Below are 12,740 nucleotides of genomic sequence, written 5' to 3'. Positions count from 1 at the left end.
CATAGTGAAGCCCAAGTACAGCAGCATTTTGAGAACAACCCATAGTAGTTTTGATGAAATTTCTCATGGATTTTTAGGGTAGACTGGTAAAGTAAAAAAGCACATTAGAGAGTAATATCTATTCTCCAGCAGTTTAACTACTATGTACTTAAATAATGGAATATATAAATTTATTCTCCCAAATCTCAGAAGTCTAATCCAAGCCAAATTAAAGGAATAATTTTACTGTAAATAGTACTCCAATAAAAATATATTCTAATTAAGGCACTGTAACTAGGCAGTTCAGAAGTCTAAATCTCTGAAGGTGAATGCTCAAATTAGGAAGTAGGCTTTTTTTTCAGGTAAGTGTGTTTTCTGCTACAGTTGTCAGTAACAATCACAGGCTACAGACTTTCAGTAAACAAAACAAGAAATATTTCCTTATGTATAATTTATTAACCATTTCCAGTTATGTTTTACAAGAGAAACTTTACTCAGATACAGCATCCCCATGAGCATGACAGAGCAACTGGAGTCAGGGTGAAATTTCGCATTGATCACTAATCCCAGCCAAACAAAGCAAGAAGGTCAGAAAACAGATTACATAACACCATCATTACTGCAGGACCTTTTCACCATGTAGAGTGACTTTTACGTCCTTTCCTTTTCTTTTTTCCCATGGTACTTTGCATTCATACCATCTGAGACCTTGTAGATTATTTTGTTCTTTCAGACTGAAACCCCTACTGCAGAAGTAGTGTTCCCCACGCTGGTAAATAGCAAAGAATAATATAATTATATTTTTCTTTTTAAGTGGAAGAATTGCAGTCTTCTTTACTTGATGAGGCAACACAGAACAACATCATTTCACAAAATTGCCTACACAAAATATTTCAGAAAAAGAAGCTGTCAGAACTATTTAAGTGTTGTTGAATCCTATTACTCTTTTTTGTTACATACACAAGCAAAGAGGAGAGTCACAGCCTAAAAATGACAAATGTCACATACTATGCCAATGTGAAAAGGATGTCTGTTTTTAAAATATTTATCACCAGCAGAGATGACAGAACAGTGATCTGTTTTTCTTCTTGGCACTTCCAATTGTCCTCCAAAAGATCTGTTCCTTCATAGGCACTGGATTTGCAGTCTGGATCCCTTTGCCCATCTCTGAATATATTTTTGAATGTTCCTCTAACCTCCTTAATATTGTTGCATTTTCAGGACAACTGATTTCAATACTTCTGCTTGATTTGTTCCTGCAGGTCCTGAGTTATAGTTTTTAATCTATTGTAACATGATTTATTTTCTTTATATTTTACATTATAAAGGGACTGAAAACTTGGGCACTATTCTTATTTGTAAACTTTAAACTGAAACTTTAAATATCAGAAAAGGCAAAAAAGGGAACTTGAAGAGACAGCAGAGGAGGTGACTTTAGCATATGTATGTTTTTGGGAAAGGCATTTGTGCATATAGGCACTCTTGGCCCCTTTAGCTAGCCTGCTTGATTTGCAGAGTAGTGTTGAACTGAGAGGCACACTTAGTTTCAGTCAGTCTTTCTGCACTGCACATACAAAGGGAAGGAAGGCTGTGAAGGAAAGATGGTGGCCTGACAGACACTTTTCCACTATGAGATAGAAATATAGGGTCATACAAATAGAATTTAAAAAATTGAAAACTCATGTTTCCATTAGTAAGAAATTTAGTGAATACCTGATTTTTATATTGTGGTGAAGCTGCAGGGAAATTTTCTTAGAGCTCCATGCTGCTATCCAATTCTTTTCAGAAGCTGAGTCACTCATCAAGCCTGGTATGTTTCTGTCATTCCTTTTATAAATAAAACTTTCATGCTTTTCTACTGCTTAACTAAATATTCTTTTGCGAAGTGACAAACTTAGTCTCTATTCAGTGTTCATATCTTGTTGGGTTTTTTTGGATTTTTTTCCAGATTATTCAGAAGCTGTTCCTGGTCTCCCCACATCATATGCTGCTATCCTAAGAATCAAATCCGGTGGTTCATCTTTAACCTCATTTAATTCAAAGAACAGACCACGATTAAGCAGTCCTTCATTAGGAAGTGTATCTTCACCAGGCTGGAGAGGAGCCACACAACATTATCACTCCCCAACAAACCTCTACCATTTCTCAGAGACCTTCAAACATGATGGTAAGTGTAGCTTCCCCTTCTAAAACTTGGAAACATTTTTCAAAATCAGTGTATTTTTGTCAGCCCACTTCAGTATTTCTCAGACATAATTTTGAATTTTATTGAATGCAACAAGGTGGAAATGAGCTGCTTTCCTTTAGGTACTTCAGAACAGCCTTAAAATCACCAGATAAAATATCCTTTCTTAAAGATTCCAATGAAGAATGGTTTTATGCAGGTGTTTCTACATGAAAATAGCAAACGAGTGATTTGAAATTCCATTACAGCACAATTGCATCTAGTAGAAAAATCTAAGCCACTTTTTCTCTCCTTGTAGTTTTTTTTTTTATTTAATCATGAATGCTAATAATATAAATTGAACATGAAGCATAAATCTTATAAAACTACTTTTTCTCTAAATTTTCTCTTCTGTGTAGTCAGCTGTGTCATTCATGTACTTATGTGCATGCTTGGATAGAGTTTCTGGTGTGATATGGTGTCGTTCACCTCTAAATGCAATAATTCATAGGAGCAATGCTTATTTTCCCATGTTTGGTTACATTTTAAGAAGCCACATTTCTAATACCATTTCTTTAGTGACAATAATTACCTGAATTGCAGTCAAAAAACATAGAAAGCCAGGAAGAAAGAAAGAAAGGAAGGAAGGAAGGAGAGGAAGGTGGGGAGGGAGGGAGGGAGAGATTAGAGGATACATAAGTATAAGCATATTCCTCATTTAAATCTAAGTATGGAAAATAAGAAAGAATTGTGATTAATAGTATGTAGTTCAATGAAATTCACACAATATCATGAGTGTGATAACAGGCTACTTTTTGACTCAGCAAAGTCTTATTTTTTTTCCCCAGAAAATGTTTTGCATTTATTGAAAATTGATGGTGTATGTATGTGGTTTGTGTAGAAAAATGGCTTATATAGAAGCATAAATATGTTCCCTGAGTAAAGTTTGATCTAGAAAAGAAACAATTTGATGATGTCAGCAGATAAATTCTGGTTGATACCATTTCTGGGATACGGGCATGTTTCTACATTTGTTCTTCCACTGTGATACTCTTTTAAGCAGTGATTAGAGTGTCCTCTGTTTTTCCCCATTCACCAGACACTGATAACTCCTCCCTGACAACCTTTTAAGAGCAGGTTAAGATTAATGTCCATTATTAGAGCTATAGTCTATTATCCTGATCTTTTACAGCACGAATGTCTAGAGACTGAAGGAGAAAAAAAAAAAATACAGACTATTTGAATAATATAGTACAAGCTAGAACTAGAAATCCTGGACATCTCCAGAAAGCACAGTGAGATCATAGCTCAAGGATGATCATTGTACCACAGATATGATCTATGATTTAGGTCAGCAGTCATGACTCTCCTCAAAACACTGGGGCCAGATTGCAGCTCAGTAGTTGAGATTCACCAGTTTTTCAGGAGCAAGTGAAAAACCACTGACTGTAGACAAAATTGCAAAAGGGCCATACCTCATAAGGCCTAATGAATGGAGTATTTGACCAAGAAGAGAGGAACACCATTCTTCTAAAGACTACACAAAATAGCCCTAGGAGACTTATTTCACTTACAGATCTTGGTATATCCAGCTATGTAGACGCTTGTAGAAATAGGTAAATCTGAGTCACCTGATAATATTTTAAAAGGCCTTGATTAACTGAAGTACCTGCATAGCACAAGCTATGAGACAGTATGAGACAGTATTTAGAAAAGATGAGCGCGTGACCAAGTAGGATAATCTACATCATCTAGGAGGACTTGAACATATCTGTCATGGCAGCTGAATGCAACTTATTTTCTAAACCTGTCTCAGTTCTGTTAATAACTCAATGCCTGAATAAATATCTTTGATATTTAGAATCAGAATAAGTGACTATTCCATTACCCTTACTTGTATTTCTAAATTTCTTGATTTTGATTTAGCCTCAAGGTATTATATGGTTCTGGTTTTGGTTTGGTTTTTTTTTCCCCCATTTCTACAGGCCTTGAAGTAAGGATATTCTAGTTATCATCCTATAATTGCTATGTGATTATAGAGTTAAGTGGTCATGTTTACCAGCCAAGGCTTCCTAAATGAGGAAATGTTACAGCATCCTGTAGTAATGAGACACCACTGCTTCAAGTGAGAGGACATTTTTAGGAAGAGAGAAAACATGTTTTAGATTATTATAATGTAGAATTTGCATAATTCAAACACCTAATATATGGCATAAATTCAGGGGTGAAGTTTGCCATAAAAAGCACCCAAGAATGCTTTTATTAGCTGCTGAATTATACCAGCTCTCAAGTGACTTCTCAAATGATTTCCCAGCAGACATGTTCAAACACCTGACATGGCTTGTAATAAAGGTCCTTTTATACTGACTTGATTCTATTTCATTTGCACTTTCAATTCAACATGTGTTTCCTGATATCTTAAATTAAAAGAGCTGTGCTCTAGCTCACTGCTGACTTTAAACTATCTGGAATTATTTAGCGTAAACATGCAGCTAAGGCAATGTGATCCCTCTCTTCAAACTGTGTATGAATGTGTAAAATCATGACTAAAAAATGTGAATAAAAAGTATGAATTATTCATTAAATACTCTTGAAGAATCATAAAACTGCAAACTCTTATATTTTCTTACTGTTTCAAAAATTTTTGGAATTGCTGTAGTAACGATAATTGAACTTAACTTTGAATAAGGACTGTCTTTGTCCTTTTATCTTTGGTTTGACACATTTTGCAAGAAAATGAAGAGCAGAGCCTGTCACAACTGAAAGTGTTTGAATCAATGAATGCCAAGATATGCAAGATACAAACCTAATTTTTGTAAAATGAGAATTCCTGTTTCCCCATCATCAGCTAGATTCAGCACTTACCAGTCTGAATTATAGACATAAACTACTAATTTTTTTTTCTGTTGCTAAAAGTATTTGACAACATTGATTCATATGGCATGCAGTTTAGATATTATAAGCTAAATTTAGAACCAATTTATTTGTTTCAGAACAGAGAAAGCATTTTGAAGAAACAGTAAAATCTTGTATCATCTTGGTTCATAAACAAATAAACATGTTTCAGAAAAGGTAAATCTGAAAATATGAGAAAATTATTTAATCTTTGCAGTATAAGCTTAATAATGTGTGTACTGTACAATGCTCCACCATGCAGCACACTAGAATCAATATGTAAACCTTGAGGCATGTGTATCAGCCTCAGTTTACCTCAAAAGGAGACTCAAAGTTTCTCAGCTTTTAAGTTGACTGAAACAGTTTAAAAATTAAATTTTTTTTTTTTTTTAGAAATTCATATGTTGCAAATATGCTTGTGTATATGTGCATGTGTATATATGTGTATATTTTTTTTTTAGAAATGCATATGTTGCAAATATGCTTGTGTATATGTGCATGTGTATATATGTGTATATATATATATATATAATGTCTTTGCTTCTAGATATGCAAAAGAATTATTGTAAATTTCAGCCACTTTTGTTAATTTATAAATATGTTACACAGAGATTTAATCACTGGAACATAATTTGCCTTGATGAATTTGTGAACTTCTCTTTTTATTATATAGAAATTTTGAAAGATGTAATATTTTGACATATGATAGTGATATTAAAACGAATAGTATTTTTTTTTTTATTTCTTAAGTGTAAAGGTGAAAGATTATATCATAGGACCTACATGTAAAATAAATATTGTCACTGAAGCTAATACAGTTTTTTAATGTTTAAACAAAAACACAATATAGCTTTTATTTGGGGAAAGCAATAGGTTTCCATTTAAATCAGTATGAATATACATCTGAAATATTTCTGAATATATTAAACAGGTTAAGCTGTCTGATTCCATGATAACAAAGGTAATCAGATGATCCATTAGAGTCATCACCTGAAGTTCATACAGCAAGCATAAGCTGAAAACCAATAATGGAAAGAGAGAAATTCAAAACCAAGGTTGATAGTGAGTAGCATAATAGTGTGATCCACCTATACCAAAAAGAATCTTTCAATTTGTAGGACCAACCTGAAATGAAATGGCTTTACTTAATTTTAATTACCTCTTCTTATACACAGATTTCAGCAGCATGTATAGTCTTATCAACAACAATTTCTTCAACCTTATTAGTGTATTAATACAGTTTTTCAATGTTTAAACAATCAAACAATATAGCTTCTAGCTTTTATTTGGGGAAAGCAATAGATTTCCATTTAAATCAGTGTGAATATACATCTGAAATATTTCTGAATATATTAAACAGGTTAAGCTGTCTGATTCCATGATAACAAAGGTAATCAGATGATCCATTAGAGTCATCACCTGAAGTTCATACAGCAAGCATAAGCTGAAAACCAATAATGGAAAGAGAGAAATTCAAAACCAAGGTTGATAGTGAGTAGCATAATAGTGTGATCCACCTATACCAAAAAGAATCTTTCAATTTGTAGGACCAACCTGAAATGAAATGGCTTTACTTAATTTTAATTACCTCTTCTTATACACAGATTTCAGCAGCATGTATAGTCTTATCAACAACAATTTCTTCAACCTTATTAGTGTATCCTGAACACATTAATACCTAAGTCATAGGCATGTAGTTTGGTCTGCATTGTGTCAAGTAGGTACTTTTCTGGATGTCAGAGTACAATCTTTGTATTTTAGGATGGAAGGTCTGTTAGTGATCCCTCATTTTAGGCTGCTTTAGAAGTTCTATCATTTTACATTCCTTGCGTAGCTTTTCTTTAGGAAATTCTTCCTTCTCTACATGGGCTTAAGAAATCTTTGAGACATGGGGGTGGAAAATAGAGCAATAGGAACACATACTTCCTGGTCCTGTAAAAAGTGCACCTAAAGGGACATGAGCAGAAGCAGGGGAGAAGACCTGAAGGAATACTCCCCATATACGAAGGCTGCCTGAGCATATCCCCTCACATAATATCTCTGCTGTTTCCCCCCACCAGTATCTCAGACTGAGAAGATGGCTCCCTGACTGATTAGGCCAGTCATGTATCTTGGAGGGTACTTATTTAAGAAAACATTTATAATAACTTCATTTCTTTTCCTCTTTAGATATACAGCACTTAGAATTATCAGACACTTAAAGTGCCAGTGCAGCTCCATTGCAGGAGTTTAAAGAGGGTCATATTTCTTTCCTGCCCACCTCTGTGTTCCCAAGGTTCCAGGAATTAATTCATTTTCTCAGTGTATTTATTGACCTGGATTTTTATCAACAATGGTGGCAAGAAAGCAACTGTTGAGGAATTACACTATTTCAGTTGCTACAGCTTTTAAAGTACAGGAAACTTTATTCTCATTTGCAGTTTTTTGTTAGGATATCTGCATTACTCAGCAAGAACTAAAGAACATCTGATTTTTTTTCTTCACCAGTAACTAAGGGAAAAAATGAAAGTATGAAAGAATGTCTGTAGATAAGAGAGAGAGAAACCACACTTTGGCTACTCTTTGAGTTGCAGGATACTGATTCCAGTTTACGTTCCTATGAGGATTTAGTTGGTACTAACGAGACACATGTTCCAGAAATTTTTAAGTGCAGATGTACTGTAAGAACACCGGCACTCAAAGAATATCAAAGCACTGCTATGAAGAATATTAAAGAATTTAAAAGAGGGATTTTTCTTATGTTTTGAATGTTTTCCATATTCTTGCCTCTCTTAAAAGTTAAAGGAGACCTTAAAAGTTAAAGGAGACCTCTCTCTTAAAAGGAGACCACAAACTAGCTGTTGCACTGCTGGTTGCAGTGCAAACCTGTATTCCCAAGACCCTGTGGCAAATCACTGTTCTTAAATAAGATAGCACTTAAAGCAACTGGTTTTCTGTATCTTATTTAGTGAAAGCCTCTATGAGAAATGGAAAAAATTCCCTTGAGAAATTATAATAGTAAATTGAAATATATGCATGTTAGTATTTATGTTGAATATTCATTTAATTTTATGTTCTTGATAAGTTAGAAAGAAAAATATGGTGTGGAGCTCAAATCCTGTCATGCACACTCATGAAAGACTATTCTGTCAAAAAGCATGGGTCACGGTTAGCTAAAATATGGGTGCAAAAAAACCTGATGCCTTTGGATCCCTGAAGGCATCAGAAAACACGCATGAGCTTATATATGCATATGTACAAAGATATATACATAAACACAATACGAAAAATGAGGGAAATAAGGTTAAGGCCAGGGATATTTCCCCAAACAGACCACACCAAACAGAACAGCCAGCCAATGGTTCATGAATCAGAAAGTTTTATTTCAATGTCACACAGAGGGGTTGGGTTGCTCCCCTTTCTGTGGCTTGAGGGGAGTCTCCAGCTCCCTGTGGGACCATGGTGTGCTGCAGGATGGGGCTGGAGGTGTTTCCTTGTCCTAAGGTCGATGGCTGAGTCAAAAGCTGCAGAAATCTCTGTCTGAGTGCCTTAGGGTGAGGACAAGAGTGTGCCATGGTCTGGTCCTGCACCTAGCCTTGCATCTTTTTCTTTTCTTTCCAGCAGTCCTAGACTCTGTTATCATATTTTATCTCCAGAGTCCCTCCTAGGGAGAAGATAAAATCATTAATCTTCATTAATATTCACCCTATCCATATGCCTACTAATCTGCATTAAATAACATTTAAATCTAAAGACATGATTTAGATTTGTTATCCTTAATTAATTTTTGGTTTTGCTAAACTCTAGCTCAATGTCAGTTCTGTTTATTTACACCTACATTCATTAGTATTTCCTTTTGTGCAGTGCAAGAAGTAGGTGACCAAATTATAAAAAATCCACACACTGTGTTTGTACCAACATTTTCCTTTCTCAAAATAAGTTTTGCTGGCTGAATCCATTTCCCCTGTGGTATTTTGAGATGTACTCCTCAGAATTGATTACTGGAGTTATTTTGTCTTCAATAATATCAGTACATATCAGAAGTCACTTATTGTCATTGATTTGTTTGTGGGTTTTTTTTTTTTTTTTTTTTTTTTTTTTTTAATAATGCAGATATTTGTTCCATAACACACATTTCTGCCAATAAACCCAAGCAAAGCAATGTACCTACACATTAATATAAATATGCAAAACAGCAATCCATACTCCTTTACACAGTCCTACAAATAGGGCTAATAAGCTGGAAAATTATGGGAAAGAGACACTACTAATTGCTTCTGCTCTTATTTGCTGTCTTTACAAATCAACAGGCTAATTATTTTAATCTATTCCAGCCGAAGCATACACGCCTGAAAATACAGGTATTTTCAAAATCTGCATTTGAATAGTAGTGTAAAAAGACAAAACTGAAGTATATAATAAGTGTGTAGTCACTAAAAAGAAGGCTTGAAAAGAATAATGGGGTCTTATGTCATCTTTTTACTGTATGATAAGAGAGTTGAGAAACCCCAAACAGAAGAATTTAAAAACATGGAAATTTGCATCTCAAAACTAACATGCTATGGCATATGTCTCCCACAATTTTCAACCTTTTTCAGACTCCAAGTCTTCAATTTCTGTACCAAGACTTGTAGCCCCACGTACCTTTTCCTGTCTACTCAGATTTTCTGAGACTGTTAGCCTCAGATAATATGATAAAGGTTATTATTAGTATGATAAAATATTAAATTAATATGATAAAGGTTGCAGTTCCTAAAACTATACAACCGTAACACGTGGTTGAAGCTGTGTGGAGTTGGTAAAACAATGTAGTAAATAATTTTCAGGTGAGTGACCAAACCCCAAGTCTTTAGTTGTACCTTTTTTACTTCAAGCTGCTGTCGGTAGGACAAACAGAGCAGGATGTTATAAACTGCTTAATGTGCTGTGCTGTTCTCAGTAAGAACTGGAGGATGTCTATCCCATGAACATGTGAAACCCTAAAACCAACAGGGAAAAACCCTGCTCCCATATGTCTCATAACAAGTAACAGGACAGTGCCACTATCTCTCTGCACAAAAATCATTAGGCTAGTGCTTTAAAGATGAAGAGCACCATGCAATTAAACCATCCAAGAGTCTGGAGTAAGCCTAAAATTATTAAAATTCCACAGGTTTCTGGTGCACAATGAGAATTTTATTCATTCAGACCAACATGACAGGAATACTCAGCCTGTGACCTTTTACTTTTCTGAAGGCTTACACTTCTCACTTCATAATATGAATGAACTGGAATTGCAGACCTGTTCTATGGGTCTATACAGCTTTTTTTAGTTCAGAAATGTAGATTCTTATCAAGATAAAGGTACATGCCAAATTAGACAAGACAGTGGAGGAAAATGAAATGTCAGATTTAGCTATATACTATTTAATAACAGACACCATTTGCTGTCATTAATTTTCCAAGCGATTTTTCTTAGCAACTCCTTGACGTAAAGGGGAAAATTGTGTATTACTTTTCTGTGACATAAGCTGCTCCAAGCAGTAGCAAATTTTTGTTTACCTTACCCTCTGTAAGCAGAGTTAATTCCTCTTTAGTCTCTTGAGCTTCTCACTAGACTTGAGGCCAAAATATGTCTGATGAGAAATCCATTCTTAGGCACAATAAACACTTAAATCATACTATATATTTTATTCTTCACTTAGTAATATTTTTTATATTTCTTCTTTGTATTTTTTTCCTTTTTAATAATTGCTTTTTAATGCAACATCTAAAGTAATGCAACGTGAACCTTTGGAAAACAAATATAATTATGCATACTTTAATGTCACATTATAAAATCTATAACACATTTGCATTTTTTCAGCTTTCCTAAACAGTAGCACTTCTTTTTCTGACAGAAACTGTTGATTATGGGCCGGTATTTGTACAAGAGCCAGATGATATGATTTTTCCAACTGATTCTGAGGAAAAGAAAGTGTCTCTGAATTGTCAAGCACGTGGAAATCCTACTCCCACATACAGGTACCTGTTTTAGAATTTTATATTTTTTAACTTTCAGAATACTAGCCACTGTAATCCTACTCTGAGAATCAATGTATTTTGGTGAGAAAAAGCAGAAACAGCTCTCTGACACTAGTGGTTTCCCTGATTGAATGTTTTTTTGTGATTCTGCATAAACAATAAGAAGAAATAGCAGTGATTAAGGCAAAGCAATATTTTAAGTTTCAAATTATATACTCTCTGCATAATTTCTATCCATGTGGAGAGATTCCTTTTGTCCAGTTTCTTGAATTGTGTCTGCGACAACTGACAAAAAATATTTAATTTAATTTAATTTAATAAAACCCCAAAACAAAAATTTGGGGTTTTTTATTTTTTTTTATTTATTTCTAAACATCTATAAAGCTACAAAATACTATCCCAACATTTAGGGAAAGCAGCAAAGTATATTCACATTAAATGATGTGACTTGACACTACAAGATACCATGGCTGAGTCAAATCTGGAGGTTTTTCACTCACAAGGCCACCATTTAATTCCTCTGCAACCATCACCTGCTGCTTATTTTTCCATTCAGAATTGTAGGCCACAGTTATCCATTATTCAGGCCTGAGATGACACACCTGTGAGCCTCAGAGTGCAGTTTATTGATGGTGCACACTTACAGGTGGTAACAGTATGTTGCAGTCACCTTACCCATTTGCTAGATCTGTGTCTGCTCATATTTTATGTAAATTACTAGTGATGCAAGAGGGCTGGGGGAACATATGGTTGGTTATTTTTTCCCACATACCCTTAATCTTTTCTCATAGAGTCATTCTTCAATTACAAAGGGAACATAAGGACTCTTTTTATGTTTTGTCATAGGTGGCAATCATCAATTCTGTATTTTTTCTTTTGCCTTTTACCCTTATTTGACTTGTGGATTCTTCAGAATTCTGGCCAAATTTTCCTTAGAGTTATTTGAATCACAGCTCCTGTATTTCTATAACTTGAAGAAATGCAGAAGCAGTACCATCCTTAGACATCCCTACCACAACAGCTCTCAATTTTCCTCTTTGCAACATTTGGACTCATTAAATGGATCTGATCACAGCCCACCCCCGCAACAGCACAGGCATGATGAAAACACATAACATGGGATGAGGAATGAATATCCAGAAATTCTCCAAACTAGAATAGCATGATTTCCTCACTATGTGGTATGAAATCTATGTTGCAGTCTTCTTTACTGGCATTCCTTGTGTAAATTCTGTTACCTGCTGGTGATTTTTTGATGATAAAAAAAGAAAAACAAAAAAGTGTTAGTTCCACACATTGTAAAAGTGCCGTCAGTCCATTAAACATAGCCTGTGACTATGGGGAAAATGTAAAAATTCACCCCCAAAGGAGGACAGTCCTATATTCAGGCCTTCCAGACAACCTCATTATTCCTGTAGAAATTTTATCTGTGGAGAACCTATGCCATCTCCTTTCTTCTCCATCCAACCATTTTTCTGCGTTTTCCCAGTGGAATGCAATCAATAAATACAGACTTTCAGCATACCTCAAAGGGCAACCACAAAGAGGATAGGGACTCTTTCTTCACAAGGAGCCACATGGAGAAGGCAAGAGGCAAGAAGGTTTCATACTCCTCAGTAATCACTGAAAGCTTTCAAGATGCAAACGAGCAAAATGCTTGATTATCTCATGTAGGCTCCATTTTCCATATAATGCTGGAGAAAAAGATCTTTTAACATCT

The 12,740-nt window shown here is 34.8% G+C and overlaps 1 protein-coding gene across 1 annotated transcript in view; it reads left to right on the top strand.

The window, feature by feature from the left end:
• Nucleotides 1–969: 969 nt before the first annotated feature.
• The window catches only part of CNTN5 (contactin 5), a 231,939-nt gene continuing 220,168 nt past the window's right edge, over nucleotides 970–12,740 (top strand). Inside the window, exons 1-3 of the mRNA XM_041487128.1 lie at nucleotides 970–1,057; nucleotides 1,928–2,146; nucleotides 10,897–11,020. Coding sequence (XP_041343062.1) covers nucleotides 970–1,057; nucleotides 1,928–2,146; nucleotides 10,897–11,020 — 431 coding nt within the window. The remainder of the gene's footprint in view (nucleotides 1,058–1,927; nucleotides 2,147–10,896; nucleotides 11,021–12,740) is intronic.

The sequence above is a fragment of the Pyrgilauda ruficollis genome, unplaced genomic scaffold, assembly GCF_017590135.1.
Source record: "Pyrgilauda ruficollis isolate IOZ18807 unplaced genomic scaffold, ASM1759013v1 scaffold8, whole genome shotgun sequence".
NCBI lineage: Eukaryota > Metazoa > Chordata > Aves > Passeriformes > Passeridae > Pyrgilauda > Pyrgilauda ruficollis.
The sequence above is the reverse complement of the archived record's forward strand: the minus strand, read 5'-3'. Positions and strand labels throughout refer to the sequence as shown.